General features: G+C 38.0%; 1 protein-coding gene across 2 annotated transcripts; it reads right to left on the reverse strand.

The window, feature by feature from the left end:
- Positions 1-7,730: 7,730 nt before the first annotated feature.
- Positions 7,731-9,689, reverse strand: LOC118489082. 2 transcript variants are annotated; one of them, XR_004886105.1, is made up of 4 exons: positions 9,289-9,497; positions 9,098-9,167; positions 8,636-8,681; positions 7,731-7,949 (listed from the first exon to the last, which is right to left on the reverse strand). XR_004886105.1 is itself a non-coding variant. In XM_035986641.1 (4 exons), exons 1-4 carry the CDS (start codon positions 9,549-9,551, stop codon positions 7,922-7,924), a joined length of 393 nt encoding a protein of 130 aa, XP_035842534.1. In that variant the 5' UTR covers positions 9,552-9,689; the 3' UTR covers positions 7,731-7,921. The 2 variants fall into 2 exon arrangements, 1 of the variants encoding a protein (XP_035842534.1); XM_035986641.1 differs by having other exon boundaries at positions 8,636-8,667; positions 9,289-9,689.
- Positions 9,690-16,654: the final 6,965 nt, after the last annotated feature.

Here is a 16,654-nt window from a genome sequence, read left to right on the forward strand (position 1 = left end):
TCCCCCAGAATTGAATAGGGAGTTCCGACTCTACTAACATTGTTCTTGCAGTTTCAATAATAGTTCGATTCTTCCTCTCAGCGACACCATTTTGTTGTGGAGTATAACGAGAACTGTACTCATGAAGAATGCCTTTAGAAGTACAAAACTCATCCATAACTTGATTCTTGAATTCAGTTCCATTGTCGCTTCGGATCCTTTTCACTTTCAACGTATAGAGATTCTCCAACATTGTAAGAAGATCCTTGAGGATGCCAGGAGTTTCACTTTTGTGTGCCATAAAAGATACCCAAGAAAATCTAGAGTAGTCATCAGTAACTACTAAACAATAAGCATCACCAAACGTTGTCTTGTGCTTCATAGGTCCAAAAAGGTCCATATGAAGACGTTCGAGAGGCATGCTGACAGTGTTGATTTTCTTCAAAGGGTGAGACTTCTTCGTTTGCTTCCCCTTTTGGCAAGAGACACAGATATCTTGTAGATGAAAACTTCTTACAGGCACACCATTCACAAGATTATTTTTCACCAAATGGTTCATTTTTCTCAAGTGAATGTGTCCCATTCTTCTGTGCCAAGATATAGACTCCTTTTCTGTGGCTTTTGAGACAAAACAAGTAACTTGTGCAGATGTAGTAATCGCTTGGCTCATATCGAGAATATAAAGATCATTAACTCTCGGAGCCGATAAGAGAACCCATTCTTGTGGAATTTTGAATCCAGGCTTCAGCACATAACAGCCAGCATCATCAAAAATCACTGAGAACTTTTTATCGCAGATTTGCGACACACTGAGAAGATTGTGATCAATTTGCTTCACATAATTGATCTTATCAAAGCACACGATGCCATTGGAGATACTTCCTTCTCCAGTGATGTACCCTCCTTTATCACCCGCAAAAGCAACATACCCTCCTCTAATATTTCTCACGTCGTATAGGAGTCGTAAGTCGCCAGTCATGTGCCTGGATGCCCCACTATCAACAATCCAATGACTATTAATAGTTCCTCCTAGAACATCCTGCACATGTCAAATAAACACATCAGTTGAGAATGGGGACCCAAGCCTTAGTGGTCTTGGGTCGTCCCTTGGCATCACGATACGTAAGCTCTATCTCCTGATGGTTTTCAAGAACAACTGCTCCCCCTGAATTGTCACCCAATTTAGGTAACCAAGTTTGTCTTTGCCTACCAGCTTTTGAAGATTCTGGTTTTATAGGTTGTGACACTCTTGGTTCCTTTTGAACTGTTTTAACTTCAGATTTTAAAGCTTTTTCAACAGTTTTTATGTTCTTACGTCGTTGTTTAGTTTCTTGTTCTTTTACAGTTCGTTTATCTTGTTTAGGTGAAACTGACCGACGTTGAGGGTGAACTGCTTCAGGTGGAGCCTTTTCAACCAACTTCTTCTTTGGAGCATTTGGGCAATTTCTGATAATGTGCCCAATTTCTCCACATTTGAAACAAGTTCTCCTTTCAACAGTTTTAGGAGAACTTGATCGACTACCAGATGTTGAGCTTGTAGAACCTGAGGTACTTGCTCTTTCATCACACCCGTTTGTGTGTTGGGTGTAATTGTTATCACTGTTTCGTTTCAAAATCTTGACTTGTTGTACAAAATCAGTGTTTGATTTGTTTTCAAAAGTCTCAATTTTATCTGTACCTTTTGATGCTACAAACTTAACATCTTTTCCTTTCTTCATGTAACGAGCTCCTTTTGATTCAACTTTAGCCTTTGGCTTTGGAACTCGTTGTGGTTGTTTACCCTTAGAAGCAGTCGGTTGTTGAGTGGTTGGAGATTTTTGATTGCCAAACTGTTTCCTAATCTCAGCCTTAGGAATTGGATCACATTGTGTTACCACAATTCCCGGCAGTGTTTTTCCCAAAAATTTGTTTGTATTGTCTTCAAAGACTTTGTCAATCAAAGATTTATTTACATTTTTAATTGGAAAAACATGATCTGAATAGATTTTATTATCTCCAACCAAGGTGTACAACACATTACTGCTTTTAACAGTAGACACACCTGTCTTATCAACCTTGACAGGATCAATCACTTGCTTCTCAACAGATGGAACCTCAGGAGTATCAGGATCACAAAGGATGTGATTCTCTCGTGGAATATCTACTCCTTTCATCTTGCTAAGTGATTTATCCTGATCACTTACAGCCACATCTGATTCATCATCCGATGTCTCATAGTCCTCGATAATTGGAGGACTTTGTTTCATGGATGGTGAAGTTTCTTGTTCCTTAGGGGCTGTGTTTGAAGAACTGTCCGATTTGAACCCTAGGCCAGTAGAAAATTCCTCCAAGTTCAAAGGCACACTGGGTTCATACCGAGGCATTTCCTCTTCATCGGGCATCTTGGTATAGTTGTCCATCAAAGGGGGTGGACACGCCTTATACCCTACACCTTTCACGTTACCTTTCAGTTGTTGAACGTCTATGATGTGATCAAGCACAAATCGGGAGTTAGAATAACTATCCAATTTCTGTTTGATCGCATCATGCTTGCATTGGGCAATGGCTAATTGCTTCTTAGTTTCTTCCACAAGGTTAATGTATTCATTTATACTTACTTGTTTGTGGTAAACTACTTTGTTAACCTCGGACACATTTTTCTTTAATGTTTCTATTACAGATTTAAATTCTTTTTCATTCCGGGTTAAAGCCATGTTTGCCTCTTGGCATTTTGACAGTTCAATAACCAAATTCTGATTATGACTATGAAGCTTTTCTGATTCAAGCTTCATCTCTGCACATGATTTACAAATACTAGGAGCAGGAGGTTCAGAAGTTACCTGACTAGTAGAGGCTGAACCATTTGCCATAAAGGCAGTTTGAAAAGAAAAAGCTCCATCTTCAGAGAATAGCTTTTCCATTTCCGTTGATGTAGCAGCAGCCTTCCTAATCAGAATTGATTTCTGACATTTAAGCTCATCAGCTTCATTCAGTAGCTCCTGTATATCATCATCTCCTTCTTCATTCACATCAGGCTCTGAGTGATTATCCCCAGAAACAGAGCCTTCTTCATCCGAACTGCCCGAATAACCAGAACTGTCATCGCTCCCAGAAGATTCTTCTTTATGAACCTGCTCGATGACTTTAGCATACAATGCAGTTCCACTTCCTTGATCACCTTCACCAAACTGCACTGACCAGTCACATCCTTCATCAGCTTGAACAGCCAAAGCCCGATTGTGATTGGTAGCTCCAGGCTGTCCCTGATTGTTATTCACTGCCACCATCCTCCGTTCACGGTTTTCTTGTTGGGCATTCGCATTAGTCTGGTTTCTGAACGGGTTGTGATTGCCGTGTTTTGTTGGTCGAGTGCACTCACGTTTAAAGTGCCCTTTCTCGCCACAATTAAAGCACGTGACGGCATTAATATCAAACCCATACTTCGTGTTTTTCTTTCCTTCCAACGAAGTTCTTCCAGTTCTCGCCATGAAATCTTTTGCCCTTCTAACCGCACTAGCAAAAGCCCATTTAATATCCATCAACTCCATTTCTTCCTTGTCGATCTGATCATAATCTTCATTGGTCATGTTGATGTTTCCAAGCTGACCAGCTACCAAACCACAGTAAGCACTGACCATGGTGTTGATAATTTCCATATGTTCCTTAGCAACTTCAATACTAAGGTGTGAAAGATTTGAGTTGTCGACTCGGATTGTGTGATGACTTTGGGATTGAGGTTGAGGATTGCTTGTATAGTGAGCTTGCTGTTGTTGTTGTTGAGGTTGTGGTTGTGGCTGTGTTGGAACAGGAATGTAAGACCTCGGATCGAATTGAGGTTGTGGTGGAGCAGCTGTTGATTGAGGAAATGGAAAAGAACTCGTATTGGACACAAAAGCAGTTTGAAGCTTCGGTTGCTGAACAGAACTAGCTGAAGGACCAAAACCAGGCAAATACATTTCTGTATTTTGAGGAGCTGGAGCACGCCTTGCTTTCCTAATTTCTTCATCATTTTTATGTTCCAGCTTCTGAATGAACTCATAGATGTTAATCTCATCTAGAGCTTTAGTATGCTTCAACAGCTCAATAAACGAACTCCATTTTGGGGGTAGGGCGTCAGCAAACCTGTTCACCATGTCTTGTTGAGTAGCTGCCACCCCATAAGCACACATTTCACTAATCAAATGATAGAAACGTGTGGTCATATCATTCAGAGTCTCGTTTTCCAAAAACTGAAAAGATTCAAATTCTTTCTTCAACAAATCATGCCTAGACTTTCGAGCAGCTGCATTGCCTTCTCCTCTAGCAACTAAGGCATCCCACAATGCTTTCGTGGTCTTGCAATATGAAAACTGATGGTAGATGTCTTTGTTGAGTGCTTGAGTAAGTATGGCATATGCCTTTTTCTCCAATTCATAAGCCTTCTTGTCATTTTCAAGCATATTGGCGTAACCTTCTGAAGTGGATGCTCTACTTTCAAGACTTTCATTGAATGCATTGACAAAACACATCCAAAGGTCGGTGCTTTGTCCTTGAACATATGTGTGAAAGCGGCCTTTCCATGACGGAAAATCGTTCATGTGGTTCAGCTTTGGTGGACGATTGTTACTGCCTGTTTCACTCTCACTAATCAGAAGATTCTGAAGACTTTGACTTTGATTGGATACCAAAGCCCATTGACACGAACTTATTGATTGTTGTTGTTTTGGAATGGCACTCGTCATATATTCAGCCATCGACATCTGTTTCAGATCTGGTTGTGGATCCGTACTCCAATCCCAAGGACTTGTGCAACTCATTGTGATCAAAAATTAACAAATAACCTACACACCACAAACTGTTAACAACAAACAGACAACAATTGAAAGATACAATCTGATCGAAAGATCAAGATTTGTTCGAAGGATCAACAGTGATCGAAAGATTACTGTTGAGTTTCGAGCAATAGTCTTCGAAAGATTCTCAATGAAAGATCCTTATCTTTCGACTGATTATCACGAAAGATTCAATGTTCGAAAGATTTATATCTTTCGAATACTGATCTCGAAGGATTCACAATGAAAGATCCTTATCTTTCGAGATGTATCCTTATCTTTCGGACAACCAACTTTCGAAAAGATTCCAACTACGAAGGATAACCCTTAGACTTCGAAAGACTACTCGAAGGATGCTTATCTTTCGAGCTGCCTTTGATCGAAAGATGTCGAAGGATATCTTTCGATGTCGAAGGATATCTTTCGACAGCTCTGACACACTGACACAAAGTACGACGGGTTGGTGAAAAAGGTGATGTGTTGATGTACCAACTTTCGGCAGAAAGGATGGTTCTGCAACAACTTTTCACCAAACAATTGACTTTCAAAAAAATTTTTGCCAAAATAAGCAACCTTATCTTCAAGAACTGGTCACCGGAAACACACCGGAGATATAGCCGGAAAAATCAAGGTTTCACAAAAACGATTTTTATGTTACCCAAACCGACCCCGAACACTCCCGATAGGTTTAGTATGCGTTTTTATGCAGAAAACTACCAAAAACGGGTGCTAAACCAAGTGTCCAAACACACCAAGAACTTGAACAAACCGGTTTTAAACAAGGTAAAGAGCGAGGCTCTGATACCACTTGTAGGTCCCTTTTCTCGGAGGATCGAGAACAAACCTAAACCTTGTTATACTAACCCACTAGCGAGTGCGGAATCCAAGCTAGTAGGCAAACCGGGATGAAGCAAGAACAAACACAAGAACACACAAAGTTCACCGATTAACACCACTTGTATTAATACGTATGAAGGTTTACGGTTACAAGCACAATGTTTACAATCTTGTTTGCAAACTCTCTAAAGTGTGTGTGTGTGTGTTTTCCAGCAGAGTTTCTCTAACTCTCCAAATGTGCATCTATCTAACACTAACACACTGCATGGGTATTTATACCCATACATAACAGGTCTGTCCGAAGGATTCGACAGATGGTCCGAAGGATCATCTGTCGATGACAATGTGTCCGAAAGATCAGCATGGACATCGAAGGATCATCCTTCGATGCCTAATGGTCGAACCATGGTCGAACCATATCTTTCGAGCACCTCGAAGGATGATGCGTATCCTTCGAGGCTATCCTTCGATTCAGATAAACATCATGTTGTCCAAGTCAAACTAGGAGGATAGTTGACTTGGTCAACTTACAGACTGATTTGGAAACATCGTTTACATACAGACCGAATACAGACAAAGTACAGACACAAGTGCACCAACAAGTTCATTTCAACCCTATCTCTCTCTCTCTCTCTCTCTCTCTCTCTCTCTAAGCTTTTGGTGCATACAAGGTTCTTCGAAGATGCAACCTTTTAAGAAAAGGGCTCAATTTTTGTGTTCTACTTCTAACCTCAAAGACACCGAAGAGGAAAATAAAACGGACACTTTTCTGACATCCTGCACAACTCACGAAAAGGATTCTCTTGCTGCATCTATGAGGTTTGTGTGTGTGTGTTTTACGGTGTGAATGTGTGTGTGTGTATTTTTTTGTTAATTTTGTTTATGATTTCAATTCACAGATCTCGGTTACAATTTTTTTTCTTGCAATAAATTCATCACCTGGCTTTCTATTAATAGATTCCGGAGTTTTTAGTAAAATATTATACACTTTTAAACATGTCCAAGATGAACTAATTAGGGTTTGATGATTTCATTGCTGGGCAGACATGTTGGTGATGATGAAACAAAGGAACATGAAGATGGTTGTGGTGATAGTGCAGTTGGTGATGGAACAAAGGAGGTGGTAGAAAAAGAGTGTGGTGGTTTGCTTGAACAAGAGGAAATGGCGGAAATCGAAGATGCCGGCCATGATCGGCTTAACAATAATGCACTGGATATTGTTGGTGATGAAAAAGAAGAGGAAACAAGGGGGGTGATACACCATGATGGTTGTGGTGATAGTGCACTTGGTGATGAAAAACAAGATGGAACAAACGAGGTGGTAGAAAAAGAATGTGGTGGGGTGCTTGAACAAGAGAAAATGGCGGAAACCGAAGATGTCGGCCATGCTTGCAGTAACAATGCACTGGATATTGTTGATGATGAAAAGCAAGGGCAAAGTGTTGACCATGTAAGGATTGTAGAAGGCAGCAGCAGTCATGGTCCTTTTGATACCACAGCTGAGCTTATAAAAGGTGGAAAAGGTGAAGGTGAAGACCATACACAAGTGGCGGAAATGGTAGAGGCAGGTGGCGATGAGAACATTCGGAAAAGGGAACCTGAAGAGGAAACCAATGAAGCCAATAACCTACTGGATGATGTTGTATCCCTAATAGTTCATGATGGAGGCAGTGGTGGAGAACAAGTGCATGAAGCTGAAGAAAATGAATTGCCAGTGATTCATCAGCCAGTGCGTAGGCTAAGGTTATTCGGTGTGGATATTGATGTCCCTCAAGAGGAGGTACAACCAACTAAAGAAACTGGAAATGGTATGAGTCGCACCAACCAAGAATCGAATGGTCATGGCTTATCATTGCAGAAGCCTAAAATCGGGCTGCGTCTAATGGGTTTCGATCTCTAATGTTTATATATATGTCGTGCGAGTGCGAGATCATGACATTGATATGAGAGGTGGCTATGTATCTTCTATTTTACTGAATCAATTTTCCAGATTTTGAATAACTAATGCTTGTGGGATGTGTCATAAACTGAAGTTATATAGCATAACTAGGTTATAGCCCGCGTGTACACGCGGTTTAACAGATGAAAATACTTTGAATTTGTTCAGATTTAATGAAAACTAAATGAAAATAAATTCAATATTAATAATATAAACTTAAAATTGTATTTGTTCAATACACTTCTCAAACTTATTATATGTTGAATAAATCCACAACTGAAGTGTAATCACTTGGGCCTCACCTTCATTGACAGTGCCATGATTTGTTTGTAACTTGTAATACACATTAGCAGTACCAGCAGTGCCAGGACCAAAATCATACTATCTCCATTGTATGAGCCAATCTGAAAAAAAAAAAAAACAGATATAAAAAATCAAAAAATAAAAAAACACCAAGTCCCATTTCATATCTTAAATTATCTTGAACAGAAGTGAAGCCATCAAATAGCATCACTTGCCTTTAGTACATTCCTTCTATGATACTTGAATAGTTAAAGAATATGGTTTTAATTTCACTAAGGGAAGTATACTGGTAATGTCCAATTAAGATTCAAAATACAATCTGATTCAAACAAAGAAGCTCCAAAACCTTATACGCCCAGTTTTAGATGCACGGGTCAGAATTGCCAGGCCAAGGCAGCATTGAGTTATGGGTCGAAAGTCAAAACGGACAGTTGTTTTACGAACCAGCCCATATGGGTTTCGGATCGGGAATGCTACTAACAAATCTTAACAGCATTACAGTTCTAAAATCATGATTATGGTCATTAAATTCCACTATAATTACCTCACAATTTCCATCAAAACAACTAATCAAAATACAAATCACTCTTTCTTTAACCTAATATCACAGAAGACTTCGATTCTTAGTTGATTTGTGTACCTAGTTCCCCATTATCATTTCACTATGTACCTAGTTCCCCATTTTACTGATCAACATACTCTATTCCCCACCAACAATTTCTTTACTTCTGTTATGCTTCACCACCACTTGAAATTAAAAAAAAAAAAAAAAACTGATAGAACTAACCTTGAAGAAGCCCACTGGTCCACCGTCTTCCGCTATATCATCATCTCTAACACCATCAATCGAAACAGAAATAAACAGAAAAACACTAAGAGATTACAAAGTCAAAGTCGTATGTTCTTTGTTATATAAATACTGTACATCTAACAAATAATCAATTCTTAGTTCTTTGTTTACAGAAAAAACTTATGACATATCGGCTTTCCGAAAGTAACTCACTTCAATCGATTAACTTAAAAAATCAGATTAGGTCATTCAACTATTCAAATTGTAGTAAATCCTAAATTGTTTAAAAAATTAAAACTACACTGTGCATCATAACAATTACTTTGTAAACAATTAAAACACGTTGATCAAAATAATACTATCATTTGTTACAAACTACAGTCAAATAACACAAATTAACTATCAATCAATAACAGATACAAATGAACAGAACAATAAACGAATTATAAAACAACTTACAACACGATTTCTTAGCTTCGAAAGAAGCGAAACGCTCCGATAAAACACCATCGCTGATAAACAAAACAAACTGCAATGTAGAATCAACAAAACAATCGTCAAATAGGCGCAAAAACGCAGATCTGGAGACTGAAAATAATAAAATTGAAATTGATGTTGTGATGATGATTGATTGATTAGAGTTGTTGTACCTTGACTCGGAAAGGAAATGAGAGGAGAATACTGGAAAGAAGGAGAGATGGAATGGTGATGCGTTGTTGAACTTGAATATGTAAACGAATAAAAACAAATTTAGGGTTTCTTGGCTGAAAGGAAAAAGGAAATAAGGTGCAGGGAAATAATGAATCCAAAAGTTGATAGTGAGAGGACAGGGTAATGAGTTTCTTGGGATGAGTAAATGGAATTCAAATTCAAAAATTGAATCCACATAATCTGGCCGCCCAAATTTCAGCATATTTGAAAGAATTAATAATACACAAAAATTGAAAAATCTCACAAAATTACACCTAGGATAGGATGATGTGGACTGGCTAGAATTTTGACATGTGTATTGGTTGAATGTGGGGGTGCCAAGTGGCAGAACCTTGTTCTTTTATTAGGTATAGAGATTGTTGTTATGTATGTGACTTGAACTGAAAAGTATATATATAAACATCCACTAACTCTAATGTTATTAGCTAAAGTTCCTTCATAACAGGTAAGAAAACATAGTCACTATTTTTGTATGAACAATTTCCATCCTAGTATGATCAGATATCAGATATCGTAATTGGCCTTAAAATTGATTTGACGAAGCTCTTTCACTTTTATATATCTTATATTAGTAATGATAACACAATAACCATAATGCAACCGCAACGTACATTGTAGAATCTTTTGTATAACGAGTCAGTGTCATAGATATTAATACTATCTTCTACACAATGCTTTAAAAATTTATAAAAAAAATGCTTTTGTGTTTTGAGTCGTTCTTGATTCGTATAAATATTGTTAAAATTCTTTTAGTGTTAGTTGTTCTTGTTGCATCCGAAGTGGACAGACGTAACACCCACATATTGGGTTGGCCCAATGGGCTTAGTGGTAGAGCAATTGCTTTAAGCCCCTTAGGTCTCCATTTTATAAAGCAAGTTATTATGTATTTTGGGCCTTTATTAATATTTCTTGGGCCGGCTAGCTAAACTAGGGTTAGGAGGGATCAATATAAAATCATCAAGAAGAACTCGGAGTATGAACGCCGTAGAGTGGAGCAGTGGGGTGTAATTGATCTGCCTTAGCGTCGATATGTTTCTCAATCATCATGCTCATATACATTCTCCACTTGAATCGCGGCGTCACGTGGATCTTTTCAGAATCAATGTGGCTTCTTTGAGGTACGCCAATTTTGTTCAATTTCTTACGCGTTTATCTAACGTACTTACCTAAATTACCTAAATTTGATAAAGTTCTTCACTTTGATTCAGATTTTGAATCACCGTAACGCATAGTTCTTCATTGTGATTCTATTTTATTAATACTATCTTCTACACAATGCTTTAAAAATTTATAAAAAAAAATAATGCTTTTGTGTTTTCAGTCGTTCTTGATTCGTATAAACATTGTTAATATTCTTTTAGTTTTAGTTGTTCATGTTGCATCCGAAGTGGATGATGTAACACCCACATATCGGGTTGGCCCAACGGGCTTAGTGGTAGAGCAATTGCTTTAAGCCCCTTAGGTCTCCATTTTATAAAACAAGTTATCATGTATTTTGGGCCTTTATTAATTTTTACTGGGCCGGCTAGCTAAACTAGGGTTAGGAGGGATCAATATAAAATCATCAAGACCTCGAAGTATGAACGCCGTAGAGTGGAGCAGTGGGTTGTAATTGATCTGCCAGCGACGGTATGTTTCTCAATCATCATGCTCATATACATTCTCCACTTGAATCGCGACGTCACGTGGATCTTTTCAGAATCAATGTGGCTTCTTTGAGGTACGCCAATTTTGTTCAATTTCTTACGCGTTTATCTAACGTACTTACCTAAATTACCTAAATTTGATAAAGTTCTTCATTTTGATTCAGATTTTGAATCACCATAATGCATAGTTCTTCATTGTGATTCTATTTTATTTGTTAAGTAATAAGTGTTAACCTAAGTTGTGATGATGTGATGGTTGATAATTATCAAGAAAGCTATATTGGTCAAAGTCTTAAGGCCCTTGTTGCGAGATGACACAAAGGTAAGTCTTTTTAATACAAATCAGATACCTTAAAACACATTTTAGTATTGTAATGTTTAATGTGTATACGGTTTCATAACATATCCAAAATGTATTTCATAAAGACAGAACAATTGAATGGATCTACTTAAAGTCTATACCAAAATATATATGTAATGACGAAAAACAACTAAATAGGCAAGTTTATCATGAAATCGATGCTAAAGAAGAAATATGAAGGATTGTAGAAGAATGAGAACTAGATAAGAGATCGGGTTTGGGATTAACTCCTAAACATTCTGCAAAACCTCAATGTCATAAAATTATAAATACCAACATTAGAGCTTGTGGAAGAGTGGTCTAAAATAGAAGACTCTAGATTTGGGAGGTGCAAGTTCAAACTCCAGGTTTTACCAAGTAAGATTCACTATCAGCGAATTTCACTTTTTCTTGTGTTTTGTGCTTTTTTTTTTTTTTTTTTTTTTGATTTGGACTTGATACATGTTAGATTTAAGAGGTGGAGAAATGGGTAAGCTGCGCATCAAATTTCAAAATGGGCAGTTTGGGCACAAAAGATCTTCAAGAAAAGGCCCCCACTTTTCATTTCACTTTAGGCTTCCCAAAAGTTTCAGCCAGTCCTATTGCAAAAACCATCACAACCTCTAAAGATCATTTCTTCTTATAGGTCCTTGAATCAGTAGGACTCTCAACTCAAAATTCACTAATAATTATACCAATTTAAGCATGATATTTGAAAACAAAAAAGCATAATTTACTCGTCAAATTCTTAAAGCATTGGGTAGAGTTAGATTTACTCTACTAGGATGAATAGTTACATGAAGGATTCTACTATGAACATTGTGATTACATTATCCTTATTGTGACTATCATTACTCATGTAAGATATATTAACTAGAAAGCATTCCATCCAATCGAATTTGTGGCTGATTATGATAAATGATAAAACCAACAGAGAATATTGTCATAAATAAATAGTCTTTATTTTTCCTTACCTTTTATAAAGCAGTTTTAGCCGATAACATGAGAATTGAAGTATGTAAATATACATTATTCAAGGTCTTAAGCCATATACATAAGATTATTTATGCTATATAACTTCATTTCATGACACGTACGGCAAGATTATTTAAATTCTTGAAAGCTGATTGTCTGATTCTGTAAAATAGAAAATAGCTACCTCTCCTACATTTGTGTCACGATATAATTCTTGCATGACATATGTATCATCTATAAAGCTCAAAACCCATTAGACGTAGCCAAAGTTTGGGCTTCTACATTGATAGACCATGACCATTTGATCATGGTTGCTGAGATAATCCATTTCATTTTTCTGTTGCGGTCAGTCATACCTCCTTTTGAGGGACAACAATATCAACACCTAATAACCGAAACCTACACAGAGATTGATGAGTTACACCTAATAACCAAAACCTACACAGAGATTGATGAGTTACTGGTGTCTCATTTTCTTATTCATAAGGAATGTCTATCCAAACAATCTCAATAAACAGTTAGTTTTCTTCCTTCCATGCTAAAGGTATTCAAATTATCAGGAACTTCGCGTGCAGCCTTTTCTATCAGGTCGTCATGATTACAATCATTTTTTATCTCCTCTTTAGTTTGTTTGTTTGATTTACAACACCAACAACATATAGTTGTTTACTGCTCATGACACCACCTCCACTACATGCATGTTCTATAACCACCTTTGTTCCATCGGGTTGTTTAGCATCACCAACAATACTAGGTGCACCACCCTTGTCACCACCACCGCCATCATGTTCGATCACCTCCTTTATTTTGCCTACTTGCTTTCTATACCTTTGTTTCCATCACTATCACCACCAGCATAATGTTGTATCAACTCCTTTATTTTGTTTACCTATTTTCCATTACTACCAGCACCAGGTGCACTGTCATCACCACCACCAGTTTCATGTTCAATACCCTCTTTTGTTTCATCTACTTGTTTTCCACCGCCAACATGTTACATACCTCTTTTGTTTCATGTTCTTGTTTTCTCTCATTACCACCATTGTCATTGCCAGCTGTACAGTCCATTCTAACACCACCACCACCCCTAACATCATGTTCAATCACCTCCTTTGTTTTACCACAAACAACAAGTGCACTATACTGGTTGCCATCATCATCATGGCTTTCACTACTAATTAAGCTATCACCACAACCATCATGTTGTATCACATCCCTTGTCTCGCTGACTTATTTTTCATCACCCACAACACCATTTGCGCCATAATTGCATTTACCATCATCCCGAACCTCACTTCCGGAGCTTTTTCCACCACCACCTTCATGTTCCATAATCCCCTTTGTTCCATCATCTTGTTTTCCATCACCACCAACACCAGATGCCTGTGAAGCCACCTCCACAACCATGTGGTTATAGTACATGCTGGTGAGCCTCGTGGTAGTGTTGGTTATAAGAGGTAGCATCTGGTGTTGGTGGTGATGGAAAACCAGATGATGGAATAAATGGGGTTATGGAACATGAAGGTGGTGGTGGTGGCAGAAGCACTGGAAGTGGGGCTTGAGATAACGGTGAATGCAATGATGGTACACGTGGTGTTATGGGAGACGGAAAACAAGTCACCAAAACAAGGGAGGTGATACAACATTTTTATATGGTCATAGAAAAATTAATAGTGGATGCCATGATGGTGATGGCAACCACGGTTCAGTTGTTTGCGTGGAGAAACAAAGGAGGTGATAGAACATGATGTTGGTGGTGGTGTTAGAAAGGATGGTACAACTGGAAGTGACAACGGAGGTGCCAGGGCAAAACAAGATTTAACAACAGAGATGATGGGTCATGATGGGGGTGGTGGCAATGAAAACAAAAAGATGAAACAAAAGAGACTATATAACATGAAGCTTGTGGCGGTGATGACGGTGCACCTAGTGCTGCAAGTAATGGAAACAGGTAAACAAAACAAAAGAGTTGATACAACATTATACTGGTGGCGACAGTGATGGCAACGGAAGTACAATTGTCGTTGTTGGTGATGGAAAGCAATCAGGCAAAATAAAGGAGGTCATAGAACATGATGGTAGTGGTGATTTGCAAGGTATGCACCTTGTAGGGTCGGTGATGTCAAACAACATGATGAACAAACAAAGGTGGGTTATAGATAATGCAAACAGTGGAGGTAATGTTAAGAGCAATACATCAGATGTTGTTGGTGATGTAAAAAAAAAATAGAGAAAACTAAATAGGTGATAAAAACAAAGATAATCATGATGACCTGATAGAACAGGTTCCTTGCGAAGTTCCTAACGATGGAAGCCTCCATCGACAATCTCGTAGTTACACATGGAGGGGGCACACCTATTGATATTGAATAACTTCAGCAAGGAAGGAAGAAAACTAATCATTCGTTGAGATTATTTGGAATAAATATTCCTAATGAAGAACATGAGCCACTAGTAACTCATTAGCCTATGAGTATGTTAAGGTTATTAGGTGTTGACATTGTTGTCCCTTAAAAGAAGGTACATCCAACTGTAATGGGAACCAGGAGTGGATAGTCTCACCAATCAAAATCATGTGGTCATGGTTTATCAGTGCAAAAGACTAAATGTGGGCTACGTCTGATAAATTTTGAGCTTTCGAGTTAATATGTTGTGTGAGCGTGAGATCATGACACACTTGTAGGAGAGGTAGCTATTTCTATTTTCTGGTTGCAGATTTTTAAAATTTAAATAATCTTTGTGGTATGTTTCATTAAATGAAGTTATATAGCATAGTTAATGTTATGTATGTGACCTGAGATTGCAAATTTGTATTTACATCCACTAATTCTGATATTATTAGCGAAATTTCATTCATAAAAGCTAAGAAAACATAGTCGCTATCTGCGTATGTAAAATCTCTATCCTAGTATAATCAATTATCATAATCAGCCTTGATTTTGATTTGGCAAAGCTCTATCACTTTGATATATCTTATATGAGTAACAAGGCCTGTAACAAACCAAACAAACGTAAAAGGGGGATGTTATTGTTGGTACACTTTTTGTGGACGATTCATCATCTGACGAATCAGCATCCTCAACAATGACTGGAGGATCCTGATTTCGTTCAGCAGCTGTTGACGCTTTCGCATCTGCTGATTCATCCGAATATGAGGATACTAACTCTGAACAGTCAGAAACAGTAACAAAAGAGGAAAACATACCTCTCGAAAATTACATTCTTTGTGATCCACCTGCAAAACCGTTTGTGAGTGCTACAGCCAAGTCTGTTGAATCCTAATCTGGAAGCTGTGAAAGCGTGAGCTTGCTTTACACGTTGATTGGATCTGATAAAATATACTCAGACAATGATTTTCCAATCAAGAATGTCAATCAATCTTTGATTGATAAAGTTTTCGATGATTCTACAAGTAAGTTTTTGGGAAAGTCGAGCCCAGGAGTTGTAGTAACTCAGTGTGCTCCTATCCCAAAATCCGAAGTTAGAAAGAAGTATGGGAATCAAAAATTGCAACCACAAAACAATCAACGAAAGCAAGGCCACGTTTACCAAGGAAAGGGAAAAGGCAAACAAAGCCAAAACAAGAAGAAGATTCAGAAGGTAAACTTCGTGAAATCCAGAGGTACTGATAAAATTGAAACTTTCGAAAACAAATCCAACACAGATTTTGTTAAACAAGTTAAAATTTTGAAAAGAAACAGTTCAAAACCAAGTACCTCGGGATCACAAAGTTCATCATCGAGAAGACAATCACATGATACTTCGGGGTTTGTAGAACGAAGATCATGTTTTTCATGTGGTACATTTGGACATATTATTCGCAATTGTCCATACCTTCATAAACAAAAAGCCAAAGTTGATGATCCCCGTGACCAAAATGACCAAAAGCGATCTGTTTCATCAAAATCAGATCCACGTCTTGTAAAAGAAAGGGAAAAGAAACAGAAACGCCAACAGGTCAAGAAAATTGAAAAAGCGATTAAAACCGACGTGGTTAACAAAACATCTGTTTAAGTCAAACCAGAAAATTCAAAAACTTCAGACAGTCATGAAGTTAAGATTTTAAAGAATAAAACTGGTAAAACAAAACAGACCTGGAAACCAAAAACGGTTACTGAATCAGGGGGAACATCACAATTTCCACAACATCGAGAAGTTCAAGTAACTTACGTTGATGAAAATGGAAGACCCAAGACCACAAAGGCTTGGGTCCCCATCTCCAACTAATCATGTGAGTACATGTGCAGGGTGTTCCAGGAGGAGCTTTCAGCAGTCATTGGATTGTTGATAGTGGGGCATCTAGGCACATGACCGGCGACATGAAGCTTCTCTACGACGTTAAAT

Source organism: Helianthus annuus, chromosome 17 (assembly GCF_002127325.2).
Source record: "Helianthus annuus cultivar XRQ/B chromosome 17, HanXRQr2.0-SUNRISE, whole genome shotgun sequence".
NCBI lineage: Eukaryota > Viridiplantae > Streptophyta > Magnoliopsida > Asterales > Asteraceae > Helianthus > Helianthus annuus.